Source organism: Panthera uncia (assembly GCF_023721935.1).
Source record: "Panthera uncia isolate 11264 chromosome A1 unlocalized genomic scaffold, Puncia_PCG_1.0 HiC_scaffold_17, whole genome shotgun sequence".
Lineage (NCBI taxonomy): Eukaryota > Metazoa > Chordata > Mammalia > Carnivora > Felidae > Panthera > Panthera uncia.
The window spans coordinates 141,089,267-141,105,812 of NW_026057577.1; the positions used below are offsets into that span (position 1 = coordinate 141,089,267).

Below are 16,546 nucleotides of genomic sequence, written 5' to 3' on the forward strand. Positions count from 1 at the left end.
CACGGGGCACCTAGTGCGAAATATCTCATTTATGTGATAAATCACTCCTCTCAAGCACATACTTTTAGTTCCACTTTACAAACGAGAAAACCAAGGAACAGAGAGGTGAAGTAACTTGCCTAAGATTGCACAGCACCAGGTAAGAGAGCTGGGTTTTAACTCCCAGCAGCCTGGCTTGAGAGCTCATGTTCTTAGGCACTATAAGGGTCACACAAAAGTCCTCCAAGGACTTGGGCGGGTATCGAAGGAGGAAGTCCTCCTGGCACCACCCCGTGGGCCGTGGGGCCCGGGCACTGACCTTCTCAGCCTTCTGGTGGAAAATGGAGGACATGTCCAGCAAGGTGCTCCGCTCATCCAGGGCTGCCGCAAATGCCTTCCACTCCTGCTCCAGCTGGTTCGCAATCTGCTTGATCTGCTGAGAGGCGTAGTGGCCAGACTCTACCAAGCGATTTGCCACCGACATTATGCGGTTTATGTTTACATACACATTCTGCAAAAGGGGCAGAGAAAGAGGGCTCGTGAGGGAAGGCGGACAAGAAGCTTCTTTCTAAGAAACACAGAGGATGGCGCTTTCTGAAACACAGCCCACGAGCTTCAGTTATATTTTGAACAGCAGAATCACCTGGTACGAAATAGTGTACATATTTGCTATCCGATTTCCATAAACTCTAAGCATTGGTTTCAATCTCTATTTTTAAAACTGCAAAATTACAAATCAACTAGCTGAGAGGCAGACTGTTAGGCACAAAGCAACAGAGTACACAAGTGGGCGCACAAACATACTCTGACTCACTCGCTGGCTTCGAATCCTGAAAAGGGTCCAGATGGCAAGCCCACTGCGAAGCAGTCACCCAGAACCGACAAAACCCAACGCTGCAGGTTTTAACTAGAACCCAGAAACTACGCACGGATCAACCACGGGCTGTTGTTCTGTGTGGAAACAAGCTCTCCTGTCTACACGAGCTCCAGGCGCCTGTCGCTTTGGGGCCAATAGAGAACCTTCTGGAAACGGATCCACTTTCTCCTCGGAAGAGGAACCGAGGCACGAAAGGAACCACGCTGCGTGCACACCTTCAATCAAGCTTTTCTACTCCGTGAAGTGCCCATCTTCAAGCCTACCAGTTTACTGTGAGGCTGAAAAACATACACCCCTTTCTCCCCAAATTAGTTCTCACTATGCTGTTCCCCTTTCCACCTTCAGTCGCCCTTGAGGCTCCCATTGCAGGGAAGGCAGCAGTGGGGAACGTGCACCTTCAGCAAACCCCAGCTGCAGTCAGTTCATCACAACGCTGCTCCTCTTAGAAGTTCCCCAAAACCCACCAAGACACCTCTTTCTTTGGCTCCTCCCTCCCTATCTAGCCGCGAAATCGGATCACCCAACCTATCCGGACCCCTCTCCATGTTTCTGGCCTCCCCTCCCCTCCCCTCTCGCGTGGTCCTCTGGGCCACTGTCCCTCTGCCACACCCCCTGCAGCAGCCTCCTCACTGCCACCTGGTCTGCAGCCCACCCAGTGAGCACCCTGAAGAATGCACCTGTCCGTTCTTTCCCTCCATTTTCACCTAAATCTGAACTAGGTAGAGTACTCTGGGATCAGACTCCAGCCACAGACTCCAGCCTCTGAGTTCCTTTTCCGGGCACATCTGCAGGCTAGAATCAGCTAACAGATGTGCAGGGAGAGAGGGCACCTGCGGAGCTGCGACAGTCAGCCAAGGTCACAGTCAGTGGGAAACAGTCCTCGCCGGCTCTTATGGCAATAATGCTCTGACCAGCATCCTTTAGTCAGAACTAATGGCTCCCCTTCTCATAGGTGTTCTGTCTCTCTAGTTGCGGGCCATTCTGGAAACACGCGTGATATCCAAAGGGCTTGCATACCGAAGTGGATTTTAAGAGCCGCTGGCTCAGTTGTGATCGTGTGACATCTGGGGTCACGTACTACTTGTATTGCAAGACGTCGCTCGTTTATTGAGTTAAAACTTGTGAGAAACGTTTGCTCGTCTTGCGGAACACTCACAGAACAAGTTACTCCCGATCCAAGGTTTTACTGTAACTGCTAATTTTTGCTTTGTTTGTATCGTTAAAGAGGAAATCCTCCCCAAAGGCCAAAGGCCTGCCAGAAGAGCATAAGCAGATGCCCTCTGTTGGAGTCCAGAGCAGAGCTCCCCATTCGGATGGCCCCGCCGTGGGAACCTGAGGGTATTCACTCCCACCGAGATGGCGTTATGTGCCCTGTGTCCCCCTTTCGTATCCTCAAGCAGACTGCACTGTGCGTAGGGAGTGCCGGTCTGCGGATTACGGATCAGACCCTTCCCATCGCTGCATCACTGGCAACACAGAAAAAGGAACGTGGTGGCACACAGTCCAAGAAACTCCCTCTGCACAAATACGGCAACGTAGACTTCCCTGCGTCACGGTACCTGCCGCTAGTTCTTACTGTCACAGCTGTTAAAAGTATCCGTGACACACAATGAGCCCAACTGTTGGCGTCCCTTCGCACGCTTTCTTTAGAGACTATCGACCGTGCATATTGATGACCAGCATTTTCATTTTGTCAAAAAATGTTTAACACACTGCAGGTAGCACAAGAAGTTACCAGGCCCTTGCTCTGCACCACTAAATGCCCCAGACAGGCACCAAGCACTCACAGTACTGTGGCGGGCCAGGGGCAGGACGGGGCCTGGAACCAGAGGCTGCCACCCAGCATGGCACACAGTTACCCTGCTCTTTTTTAACAAAAATCTCAACTTAGCAAAGTGATATGAGTTTATTGTAAAGAATCAGAAAAGAGACCTAAAAAAAGACATCATTCATGCTTTTAAGAGTTTTTAATTTTCTTTTTTATTTTAGAGAGAGCACATAAGCATGGGAAAGGAAGGAGGGGGAGGGGGAGGGGGAGGGGGAGGAAAAGAGAGAGAGAGGGAGAGGGGGAGAGGGAGAGGGGGAGGGGGAGGGGGGGGGGGGGGGGGACGGGGAGGGGGGAGGGGGGGGGGGAGGGAGAGGGAGAGGGAGAGAGAGAGAGAGAGAGAGAGAGAGAGAGAGAGAGAGAGAATGAATGAATGAATATCTTAAGCAGGCTCCACACCCAGCACGGAGCCTGACACAGGGCTCAGTCCCTCGACCCTGGGATCATGACTTAAGCCAAAATCAAGAGTCAGACGCTCAACTGACTGAGCCACTCAGGTGCTCCCCAAAGTTTATTTTAACAGTGCTTTTAATTGGTGATAACGTGACTGCTAATAATCACCATTTATCAAGTACTTACTTACTATGTGTTCAGCATTACCTTAGTATTTTACAGATAGAGAGGAAATAAAATAACAGAACTCCAGGGAAGGCAGCTATAATCCCCACTTACAGATGAGAAAAACTCTGCATTCCCGCCCCACACTGCTGCCTTCCACACCACACTCACGTCTTCTCGATCCTAAATGTGCCACTAATAATGGTGGGTGGGGTGAGAAGACATTGTGTGTCCTCGTTTGTCTGAAGTATATGTTAGTATTTCTTGTTTTTAAAGCATGTGATACGGTGGATTGCATGCCTACTGCCTGTAGCTGCAGGGTCAGAATGGTCTGAAAACCTGATAAAAACTTCTTGGGAAGATATTCTAAAAAGCTTCCTCCAAAGGTAACATTTTGGCTCTCCTCATCTATGCCCAGGTTTGATCATTTAAACCAGAAGTTCTCTTGCCTCAAACCCTAGAAGAGATATCAAACTTTTCTGATGGTGTCTACTACAAAAATTTTATTGCTAAATGTTATCTTTGAAACTACCTAAATTGGAGCATTTAGTTGACCAAACTTTAATTAAGTAGTATCTTTATTAATCAAAAAGCCCATCTTTATATTGCTTCAGTGCTCTGTAAAAAAAAAAAAAAAGCTAGAAGGTCCACGAGTGGTTAATTCTCACAGACTGGCTCAAAGTCCAAACCAAAACTCTTTGTCCCTGAAAAGAAAATTTCTAGAAGCTTAACTGTCTACAGAAACAACATATATGCTATAGGATATAGAACATATATGTTATAGAATATATTCTATAGAATATAGAATATTTTAGTTATAGTAACTCCAAAAATGTAACAAAAGTGCTACTTAAAACTCATTGGTCTTCTGCTGTTTTGCTTAATAATCCTACAACGACCCTCCATCTGGTCACGACAGGCCACGGGAATCGGGGGCATCAACCCCAAACAGAGCCAGGGAACTCCAGGCACGGCTCATGTCCGGACCCCACTACTTCAGTTCAGCTTGGAAGGAAACGTCACTTTTCAGGAGAACTGGAGTGCGCCCCGAGGCAGACTGCAGGCAGGCTGGCTTACTTCTTCCTCGGGAAGGGCAGCCAGCACAGTGACCGTGGCTCTCGGGAGAGTCACGTGGTCACTGAGCAGCCTTTCTGGGCCCCCTGTAGGCTCCTAAGAGGGACAGCACACGAACTAGCATCAAAATCATCCCTGTTGAACCGGCCAAGTAACCGGTTCAAGTTTTACCAGTTTGTTTGCTTGTTTTCACATTTTTGCTCATTTAAAACTTAAAAGACGCCGTGGATACCGCCAGCACTGAGAACTTCCCACACTTGGAGGTCAGCTTCGACCCCCAAATCGGTAGCTCCAAAGGCCCCGCACGGCCTCCTGGCAGTGCACTGGGACACCATCTGTGTCAACACCGCCCGTCTGCTAAAATACTCGCACACACAAGCTACGTCTGTTCTGACAGCGTCTTACCATACAGTTCATGGCAAAGTGGTTGTGCTGCGTCTGGAGCTCCATTGCATGAGGATGGCTGGTCCCAATCTCGGTGTAGCTGTTCAGAAACAGGCCCTTGTTGTGTGTGATCCAGTCAAACATCTACCAGAATGAAAAAAAAAAAAACCTGAAATCACTCCGGAAGAGAAGCGACTGGCACAGGCCCAGGAGCAGGACCAAGGCAATCAAGGGCAGTGTCATTCCTCTGATAACCTCTCGGGGATTTGGGTCCAAAAGATCCTTGACTTCTACAAAGTAAGCAGTTCCGAACCTGCAGGGTCTATGAGAAAATCTTATGTCTACTGCGTTCCTTTGACTGACGAGGATGTAAGGAGCAGATGCTACTCTTTAAGGAGGTATTCAAATCCCTCAGGCTAATGAAAGCACTGCTCTTCAATCAAAGACCTGTTAGGGGAAACTAGGGACTTACAGGTATGTGGACCAGTTTTGCGATGCCCACAGATTACTGACAGCAATTCCAGTGACTACAAGATCACATGCGCTTTAGTGCAAACAGTATTTTAAAAGCTGTGCAAATGCAAACAATGAAATCTGTCATAAAAATAAAAAGGACTGGGGAAAAAAATTTAATGATGACATCCCCCTCAAGGGTCAATACAGATACTACCTGGAAAAGGATGACAATTATGCTGTTTACAAGGAAAACCTTTAAGGAAAAAGGAGTAACTATCAATTAGTCCTGGTATCATGACTTGAACCAGAATCCCAGACAGTCACCTGTTTTTTTAGTAATTGAAAGGAAGATTTTCTAGCATCTTTGACAAGGCACTTCTTTAAACAGAAGTACATTGACAGATATATTAAAAGCTTGCCAAACAACGGTAGTGGCTTGTCACTGTTTGAAACAAAGGTTTGTAATACTGTTTTTTTGTTTTTTGTTTTTGCTTTAGAAAATATTCTCCGGTCCATGAAAAAAAATTCAATGGGCTCAAATTAAGAGAGATCAATCCACCAATATTCATGGCTTACAACACAGTCCTATAAATGTTTCCACATTGCTAAGACTGACTTAGCCTGTAACACAAACATCTGCTGGGACGGGTTATTTTGTCTGGAGCACAAGAATGAAAGGAGACCGTCAGTAATCACTGCCCATATTTCCCAGAAGCTATTATTTTTAACACATTATTCATCTTTTATTTTAAAAACATACTCAGTGATAGATCTGAACGGTGTTCTGTCACTACCTAGAGAGGAGTGAAGAGCAGTTATTAGCAAAACACGTACACAATTATCACTTTCAATAACATAATTCTATAAAGTGTTCACTCTTTTAACTCAAGATACCATTCTCATTCATCCTACGGTTATCCTAAAGCAAACTGTCAGTAATTAATAACTCAGAGTTCCTAAAATAGCACTGGGCCGCCCAAGGAGGAAAACAGGGAGGCAGACTTAGGGCGAGTTCTGAAACAACGCCGTGAGAGTGGCTCACCCTTCCTTGGCCCTTTCTCCCGACCGAGGCGGCCCTGGCAGCCGGGCCCCCGTGAGCCAGGAGGCCTCCCCCTCCAGGCCTCATTTTAGCTTCCCTCTCCCTGCTCCTTTACCTTCTCGGCATCCTGTTCAAACAGCCTCAGCTGAAAGCACTGGTCCAGCTTCAGCTTCCTCACGTGCCACATCTGATGCAGGTGCTGCCGGGTTGAGTGCAGCCGGTCCAACATGGCAGACACCTTGGGTAGGAGGCTCTGCAGGTCCGCGTTGCCCGAGCCGGAGTTCTTTTTGGGAAAGCTGTCACTGCTCTGAATCCTCTGCAGCAGCTTCTGTCCCTCTAAATCCAAGTCTTCTATGGGGGCTTTAATCACCTTCTTCTTCAGCTGGGAATGCTCCTCGATCATATTCCGAGCCCCCTCTAAATCCTGAGGCAATTCCTTCTTGGCTAGGATGTCCTGAAGTTCCTCCAGCCGAGACAGCATGTGGGTCGCATTGCTAATGTAGTCTTCAAAAGCAACTCTGATTTCAATCCATTCTTCATGGTTGTACTCCAAGCAGCCATCAAACTCGGGGGTGAGCTGAGAAGGATCAACTACTTTGGTAAGGCCTTCTAAAGAGACCATATTTGTCTTAAGAGGAAAAAAAAATCACGTGTGAGAAGATGAACCGAGTCTACGTGGCCTTATCATAATGCAATCTGCAATACTTACTCAGAGATTTTCAAACTTAATCTAGAGAAAACATACCTTCTTCTGGCCCCATAAAAAATAAATGTAGATGAAAGAAACATTACCAGTCTAGTCAGTGAAAGATAAATCTAGTAGAGCAACACGTGAGTCAGAACTCCTAAAATTACAGGATATGTATTTCAGGAGAGCTGAAGAGCCTGGATTTCTTTCCAAGAATGTGGAAATTAACCCACTATCTTAGGCACAATTACCAGGAAATGTCTTAAATTGCAAAACAGAGCAGAGGATTTACCAATTTTACTTCATCAATGCACTCTTGCTCATGCACACCACTCTACCGTCTCACTCCCAACAGAAAACACCGTGGAGGCCTCCTCCTATCTACCATCAAGCTAATGTCCTCCCTCTCAGGACAATGATTTGTGAGCCGGTCATTAAATGATAAACAGCGCTCCCACCGGACCACCATTACCACTCACCCTGTCCTCACTTCACCTCCCATCATGTGGCGGATGCTAGGATATGAATGGCTTTTTTAAATTTTACAGAATATACAGAAGTAGCCAGAAAGGGGGCGGAAACTCCTGTCACAAAGCTAAAGACAGAGGGAAAGTTTCACTCATTGCAATAATCTGCCACAGTTCTTAGTATAAGCGTTGTACTTTCCAATCTAACAGCGACGAAGTTTTCATCCTTTACAATCTAAGCAAAAATCAGATTAACCTCACCCGACCTACACCACATGCTGCTGCAGGGTTACTACCAATACCGTGCCTCAAGGGAAACACAGGGAGTGGGAGAGGAGTCATTAAATGCAAAGACAAAGTGACAGGAAAAAAAGATTTGTGGCCTAGAAGCAAAAAACAAAACAGAGAAAGGCTGGTTTAGCCCCACCTCTGTCACCTCCAGCCTTAGAGAGACTTAGGAGTGCATCGACTCCAGGATGGCTGGCATGAGAACCTGCAAAGAGCAACAAACTGAGCTAGAAAGACGGGCTGCTCCCAGCCCAGCGCGTTGGCCTGCAATTGACTGTAGGCTCATTCCTGTCTCATTTGCTCAGACTTTTAATAACACCCACGGATCTAATCACTTCACAGAGAGAGGCCGAGGCTGGTAACAATGTAGAGACAATAAGCTCAGTAGAGAAGCTGGTACAGGTAACTTTAAAGGCCCAGAAGGAGAGATCAAAATTAGACCAGCAAAAACGTGTACGCATTATAATTGCTAAACCGTTATTTCTGCTTAAAACGTGTGTAATTAAAGACAACCCGCTTAAATTCTGTGTTAAGAAAATAATTAAGACCCAATCAACTGTCATCCAAAATCACTCTTTACCGTGTGAAAATAAGGGCTCACTGGTTTCATCTTTTACCTAAATTTCTTGAATGTAGTTTCAAATTAAAACTAAACTCAGATATCAGATTGAAAATCAGTACCACGGAAGAAGATTTTAAAATGTAAGTAACGCCCATGTGAAAACACTTTGAGAAGTTAACAGGTAACATAAAGTTTGAGAATTAATACTGTGTGATGTGCTTAATACTATTGTTGTTGTTTACCTTGTCGACACACATGAATACATCACTGAAACCTGTCTGGGCAAAGGTGCTAAGAGAAGCAATCTATTCAACCAAAAATCATTACATCTTATTAGAAAACACTCTATTACAGAAAAGGGCATGAATCAATTTTCAAGCTGGCCAGAATACTTTCTTCCCATAACCATTTCATTACACGAACTGCACCAAAGCCTTGTCAGAGCCTTGGTAGCTGAAGGAGAGGTGGCAGTGGGAAGGGAAGTTAAGTTAGCAGCAGGCTGAGGCTTTTGTGCACCGTCTGGGAGACAGCGACCTTATGCACTGTTGAATTTGGCACTCGGTGTCATTTTTAGAGGACTATCTCCCTTCTCATAAACGAGAGAGCTGATATATGAAATACCTAACAGATCATTCTCTCCGTTTAGCAAGGACAAGGTGAAAACTCCGTTTCTTCCGGACATGTGAAGCCGGGAATGTCTCCACGATGTTCCCTTATTTCTAAGACGGAGGCAAGGATAATGAATCTGAGGCCACACAGAGCCACCAGGACTGGAAGGTAAAGCTATTTTATCAGGCGAAAAGGGAACCTTGTTCTATGCTACACACCCTGTACCTCAGCAGCCCCACCACCCAAAACCAAGAGGACTGGAGCCTGTATCTCCCTCGGGAAAAATAATCAAGTAGGATAACGGGATAAACGAACCGATTTTTGTTGTTTTGTGCAATAACTAATTTTACATGCCACATGTAACAAGATGTGCAGCTCCCATTTATTATGTGGCTTTAAAAATCTGATATCTAAAATGAGGAGGAAAAGTCCACTTTCAAGAAACCACACCTATTGGTTTAATTGGTCTGGCTACACATGGAAGTTACCTCAAATTCAAATTTAGAACTGCCAAAATTAGTCCTCTGTTTCTGCCAAAAGTTGTCTGGCTTGATTATCAGGGCGACATGGATGCAACAGGGAAAGGACTCCTGCAGTATCTTCAGAAGAGGCTTAATGGAGTCCCACTTGGACCCACGCATGTCCACGATCACCGTGAATCCTCGCTTGCAGACTTCTTCACTGGAGAGAAAGAAAAAATAGGTTTAAGCCACGCGACCCTTTCTCTGAGTCCCACCGGGTGAGGCTGACTCCTGTCTGTGGGGCTCCGTACGGTCAGGTGGGCTGGTGGGGAGGGAATTTCTCGTCCTTTGTGTATTAAGTGATCGCACCCATTGTCTAGTAACTATCACAGCAAAGGTCCCTGGTGAGCACCAGTGGGGACAGACCCCTGACAGGTGCACAGAGCCCAGGTGGGGAAGGTCACAGATCAAAGAACAGCAGTCGCAAGAGCCTCCCAGGTACGGAAACCACCCATCCCAGTGCACTGGAACTTTCCAATGTCCCATTTTGTCCCCTTTCACTGGCTCAGGCCTCTGAGCTATCTCGGAGGTTCCCTGAGGGTCCTTGGCGCCCTTCTGGTGGGGTTTTGGGGGTAAACACATTTTCATGGTGATACTGAGACTTATTTGTCTTTTTCACCGGGTTGCAGCAGTGACACTACCAGCCCTCAGCACTCCCCTCCGCATTCTGGCAAGTTTAAACAAACAAAAAAGCCAGTTGCTCATAATTATCAGTTCTATTAAATCTCAACCCCTGGGTACATGGGAAATATATGTAATGCACTTCTGTCATAAAGAAAATCCAGAGTTAAACCGCCCTTGAAGATAGGTTACAAATCCTCGGTCACACTCGGTGAGAACTCCGGCGTTCATGCGGAAGCTCTCCAGAGACTTCGGAGCAGGCTCACCCTTGCGGAAGGGCCGTCATCCTAGCTGTCTTGTGGTGGACACACGCAGTCCGTGCAGGCGGCTGATCCCGGTCAGACATGAGCCAGATCGTGACCGCCGCCGAGCTCACCTGGAATCACACCTACGACCCCAACTGCGCGGTGACTAACTTGGGTTTTCACCCAACGTGAACATACGGGCCTACAGGAAAGACACCTGACATTTCCCTGTCTCGGGTAATCACCTGAGAAACCAGTAACCGTTTACAGTTATAAATTCATACAGTTACAGTTCATAAATTAAAACTCAAGAGAACTAATCGCTACCATTTACGTGAAGTTAAAAAGCGAAAATAAATTAAGTCAAAACTAAAACCAATTTCTGGGCTGCCTGGGTGGCTCAGTCGGCTGGGCGTCCGACTCTTGATACTGGCTCAGGTCATGATCCCAGGGTCGTGGGATCGAGCCCCGAGTCGGGCTCCATGCTGAGCGTGGAGCCTGCTTCACACTCTCTCTCTCCCTCTGCCCCTCTCCCCTGCTTGCGCTCTCTCTCAAACACACAAACAAAAAAACCAGTTTCATGTTCTACTGCAGAAGTTCATCCTCTACCTTCCCCTCCCCCTCCCCACATGAACGCGTGCGCGCAGACACCATTCTTTTCCTTATCTTGATGCATCAGAGTAGCCGTTGTTCCCAATTTCACAGATGCAAAGTTCCTGTCACAGCTACATCCATGTAACAGGCGTGTCACAAAACATTCCCAACAGTCTGTGGAGACAGACCCTGCGTGGGTGGTGGCACAGGCCCCAGAAACATGGTGTGGAAATCCACCAAGAGATGACAAGGCTGATCAGTGGCCTAGCTTCTCACTCAGAGGTGGAAACTGCTAGGAATGCTTTGATGCACTTCTGTCTACAACTGCACGTGAATAAAAACTCCTAATGAGTTAACACTCGGCTCACACGACCCTCCTGGTATCATGTCTCCCTGTCTCAAGTAGGTCCCGGGCCACAAACTAGAGAACAGCACAGGCCTCCTTCACAAATCCCAGAAGCAAACGGGGCTTCCAGAAATGTCTCCCCAAATCTCCCAAGTCCCCGGGAGCATTCCGGACTTCTTCGGGCTCTGCCTGAGCAGAGGGAGCCTGCCCCAACGGGCCATCCCACCGCGGACGCTCTACCTGCAGCCACACAACAAAGGAGGGCGACTGTGCAGGGCAGCCGGGCCTTCGGGCCTCAGTGGGTGCTGTCTGCCGGGCTGCACTCGGGGCATCGGCCCTCACCACATCAGGGCCAGTTCTCCGGCAGCCTGTGCCTCTCCTCACAGAGCGCTACGCAGCGTGCACAGAAAACCGCACCCTCCACTTGAAAGGGGCTGAAAGGGAATCCGGAACAACTCCAGGCTCAACGACAGGAACAAGTCAGGGAACACCACAACCAGAAGGTACTTGAGCTGGCCCAGTTTACAAAAGGACTCACTATCCACCCTCCTCCACAATCAAACCAACCACCCAGTGGCTTTTCAAGTAATGAAAACAGCACGTGAACTGGGCTGGGAGGGCACATCCTTACAATCTGTCTCTTTACCCAGTTAAAAGCCAGTCCTTATTAAGAAAGCAGTGACTTGTGGAGCACCCGGATGGCTCAGTCAGTTGAACATCTGACTCTTGTTCTTGGCTCAGGTCATGATCTCACAGTTCCTGAGATCGGGCCCCGCATCGGACTCTACGTCTCCAGTGAAGAGCCTGCCTGGAATTCTCTCTCTCTCCCTCTCTCTCTGCCTCTCCCCGACTCATTCTCTCTTCTCTCTCAAAACAAACAAACATGGAGAGAAAAAAAAAAGGAAAAAAAGAAAGGAAGATTTGCAGGCTCCCAAACCCAGGTGTATTTATGAGCAGCTAACGAATGCGGGCAGCTGTGTACAAGGGAAGGGGTCCACGCGGCCCTTCCCGGAAGACAGCACTCGTGGGAAAGTGCGGCCGTCAACCAGTTATTTCAGCAGTTTCACCTAAGAGCCTCATTTTATCTGTGAGATGAGGCAATTTTAGATACAACTAAGGTCCCTTGTCAATGCTGGTCTCTGAAAGAGAGAAACGCTCTTCAGGTTCTAGACGAAGAAAGTAGCTTTTTATGTGAATGTTCATGAATGAATCAGTCAAAAGCCTTCAGTTACTTCACCAGTTACAAGAGAGTTGAGCTGATTTATCCACGGAGCCACTATAAATCATTCTAAAGAAGGTAAGACGATCTAGAACATAATTAGTTGCGTGTATTTCAAACAATAAGAGCAATAAACACCTAGAGATGTACCAAGACTGAGGTTATTCTCATCACTGTGTGGGAATCCCAATTATACCAGCAAGAATTTCTAGTGAGACTTGTTTCTCCTACACACAGTTAATGGAAAATTTCCTTGCAAATTAATTCCATGAAATTTACTCTATTACTTCAATTGCTTTAAAAAAAAAAAGGGGGGGGGGAGGAAGGGCAGAGAAGGTGACCCAAGTAATCCTCAAACTCCTCAGCACTGCTCAGCTCACTTCGTGTTGATCTTCGAGGGCCACCTTTTAAGAGGCACGTGCAGAAGAAAAACAAGATAACCCAGCTCTAGAGCACACATCCAAACGAAAAATAAAGGAAGGAAAACGGAAGAGCGTGTAGAGATGATGGAGATTATCGGACTGTTTCTGAGGTAGCGACCCTGTGTCAGGCGTTGCCCTGGGCACGGACGTTAAGTATCCTCAGTCATTACTCACAGTGATCCCATGTTACTACCACATTCTGTACATCAGAAAACTGATGAAAGTAATGTGCTTGGGACACGTCACAGCTGGTCCGACTCTGCTGCCCGTGCTGTTTGGATGGCACGCTTCTCCACATCCGGGAATGCAGGGCCCTGAGACTGTCCAGCTTGAGGGACAGCAAAAGGTAGCTACCTTCACATCCCAGAAACCACCAGGAGTAGCGGACAGGTAAAAGAAGTCTCACGACTCCCAGAATGATTCACGCCACTCTGAAACTATAGCAACAAATAATCAGAGTTAAACGCAAGCAAACCCACCAGTGGAAAAAATCTGCACACCGTTAGTCTGAGGATGGTTTCATGGACCCTCCTGTTTGGCTAAACCAGAACAATGTTCCTGCTACCCAACACTCCAGGGAGACAGAGCAGCTCATGTCTGGTCCGGGTAGGGGCACAGAGGACTCATTTTTTTGTCCCCTTTCTCTATCTGGACCCCTGTGAAATTTGCCCACTATCACTTGAAAAATGGGTCATTTACACGTTAATCCCACTCATCTCATCATTAACCAAGTCAGGCAAAGGATGTTTCCTGTCACTGGGAATCGTAAATACAAAAGCAAACCCAGGCAATGAAACAAAGTGACTGTGCTCAACAGCAGAAGGTTCACCCTTCAATACGCTTCAGTATCTGTAAGTGAAATGACAGGATTCTTGGGAGTTTTTTATAAAATATTCTGGGGGGGAGGGTCAGAGAAAAACAAGACTGACAAAATCTGATCATCACTGAAGCTGGAGCTCGCTACACTATTCTCGCTACTTTTGTATATGCTCACAATTTTCCACGACCAAGTTTGGTAGGTTTAGGTGGGTCATGCAGATGATCCAAAATACACGTGGATCAATTTTTTTGTGTTTTTACAATGTCAGTGAAATAAAACCAATTTTAATATTTACAATCGACACAGATTTTAAAACCAGATAGCAAGTTGCCAAAGTTACACACAGCCATTCCATTATGTTAATGTTTTCAAAACTAAGCTGGATATATGCCAAATTCAGCTTTCTTATTATACTATGTGATGAGTATCACTTTGGTTGGCAGAGATTTATTTTTTACACCGTCCTCTGTATTTCTGTTTCTTCTTCCACCATGAGTCCAGTACCGAGCACACAGAAGAACTCCGTAAACGGTGCTCGTCAACTGTAAGTGCTATTTATAAATGATAGCGAGTAGACCAAAACTTCTAAACCCCTTTCTAACTCACGGTGTCAACAGTTCAACAGCCCAAGAAAATACCAGAGTAGGAGGAAAGAGTGAGCTCTTCCATACATCACTTTGTCCTTGATGATGCAAAGCGACTGCTGTCTCATAAAGGACGCCCAAACAGGAAAACCCACCAACTTCCTCAGCAGGCCAGACCGTCAACAGCAAAAGCTGACTTTCCTCAGCCACAGCAAGGATGGGTTACAAATGGGCACTGCTGTCTTCCTTTGTTGGTGTCAACCTAAATAGGCCAGGAGTGTCCCAACCCACGTGCTGTGGCAGATCTATGACAGTCACCTCCACCTCTGAGAACCCATTAACGCTGCTACTGACCAGCTCTCATCATTCTCTTGCATAACACGTTCATTAACGTGACTGTCTACTGTAGCCTATATAATGACCGAGTTCTCCTCCACACGTCCTCGTTTGGCCTCCTCGTATTCCAGCACGTTGATTATGCCCCTTTTAGCACATGCCTTTCCTTTTCCTCACAGGGAAACACCCCTCCAACCCAAACACACACAATCTCTTTTCTGCAGACATGCCTAAATCCCTGGACTATATCACAGCGGTATTCTTTTTCCAAAAAAAATCACCTGGAAAACACAGCTTTGCCTGTTCTTAGTGTTCTCCAGAATCCACACTAAACCACCCTATCACTAATGGGCTCTCCAACTGAATGGGGATTCCCAAACGTGGCATATTACCTGGTAAAGATTTTTAAATCCCCACCAAACATCATGCCACAAAATCAAGAGAATACTTTTAAGAAACTGAAGCTCACGGGTACCTGGGCAGCTCAGTCAGTTAAGCATCTGGCTCTGGATTTCGGCTCAGGTCATGATCTCACAGTTCATGAGTTCGAGCCCCGCATCAGGCTCCATGCTGATAGCGTGGATCCTGCGTGGGATTCTCTTTCTCCCTGCCCCTCCTCCGTTCACACGCACTCACTCTCTCCCTCTCTCAAAATAAATAAACTTCGAAAAAAGAAAAAAAAAAAAAAAAAAAAGCCCTGAAGCTGAGCCTGAAGACAAACACATTTTTAGAAACAGCATTCCATTTCTGGTCTTACAGCGCGCTGCGTGCTGGTACCAGATTCACCAATGACCGTCCACCTCCAGCACCACATCCTAATCCCAGCCTCGTGGGCATCCCAACTCCATCACCTCCACACGAAGCTCTTCAAGCAAGACACATGCTTCTCATCTCCACACCCAGAAGTGCTGTATACAGGACAGAATGGTCAAAAAATGGAAGTAAGGAGCAAGATCAAGGGGCGCCTAGGTGGCCCAGTCAGCTGAGCATCCAACCTCAGCTCAGGTCATGCATCGTCTCACAGCTCGTGAGTTCAAGCCCCACACGGGGCTCATTGCTGTCAGTGCAGAGCCCGCTTCAGATCCTCTGTCCCCCTCTCTCTTTGCCCGTGCTCTCTCTCAAAAACAAATGTTAAAAAAAAAAAAACAAAAAAAACCAGAGTCTTTAAAATAAAAAGGGAGAAAGATCATGATTTTAGTTCTATACTGTTTCATCTGCTTGGAATTCAAGTCACATGTCTTGGGACGGTGGCAACACTGAGTAACCACGAACCACACGGAACTTACCTAGGGATACAGGCTAGATACGAAATCAGTCTCCTGAGGTCCTCCTGTCGTATTCTATCATGATTGCTGCGGGCTGGAAACGTTAAAATGGGACCTCCACGTTTATCTCTGCCACCTGAAAAACAAACATTTGGAGCACACTTAGACAGAAACAGAGAGGACAGGACTCTTCATGCCACCGGAGGTCCATCGTCGTCACCGAACCACTCATGCAACGCTGTCTCTCCACCAACTGCATGGCCAGGAAGGACAGAGCAAAAGGCAAGAGCCCTTGCTTTGGCGGAGACGTGGATGGGCTACTTCATCCGCTCCCGGGATTCTGAAGAAGAACATGTCTGAATGCGGCCTGTCACCTGGGAAGCCATCACAGAAGTCTTTGTCTTCCTGCGTGCTTCCTGCTTTCTTTAACTTTACGTCTGCAGGGAACACATTTCCACACATATGTGCTTCATTCACCTTAAACCAGCGCCTCCCCACACCTCACCTCTTGTTCTCCTCCAAGCTGCCCCCATCCTGCCCTCCCCAGCATGCTAAGCTCTCAACCAAACTGGGTTGTAGGTCTTGCAAGAAAGAGACAGAATGGTCTCCAAACATTATCCTGGATGATGACTTTCTATAATCTGGGATCTAGGGCATCTTCCCCGTTCAGGGCAGTACCTGACCCCAGCAGTCAAGCTTCACCAACCTCTCACACAAAGCCACACACACACACACACACACACACACACACACACACACACACACAC

General features: G+C 47.0%; 1 protein-coding gene across 2 annotated transcripts in view; it reads right to left on the minus strand.

Annotated features, from left to right (window-relative positions):
* Positions 1 to 16,546, minus strand: part of TRIO (trio Rho guanine nucleotide exchange factor) — a 353,639-nt gene that overhangs the window by 205,780 nt on the left and 131,313 nt on the right. For both annotated transcript variants that reach the window (XM_049648759.1, XM_049648761.1), the window contains exons 3-7: positions 15,801 to 15,915; positions 9,295 to 9,487; positions 6,308 to 6,820; positions 4,719 to 4,841; positions 299 to 490 (exon numbers count right to left, since the gene is read on the minus strand). In XM_049648759.1, coding sequence (XP_049504716.1) covers positions 299 to 490; positions 4,719 to 4,841; positions 6,308 to 6,820; positions 9,295 to 9,487; positions 15,801 to 15,915 — 1,136 coding nt within the window. The remainder of the gene's footprint in view (positions 1 to 298; positions 491 to 4,718; positions 4,842 to 6,307; positions 6,821 to 9,294; positions 9,488 to 15,800; positions 15,916 to 16,546) is intronic.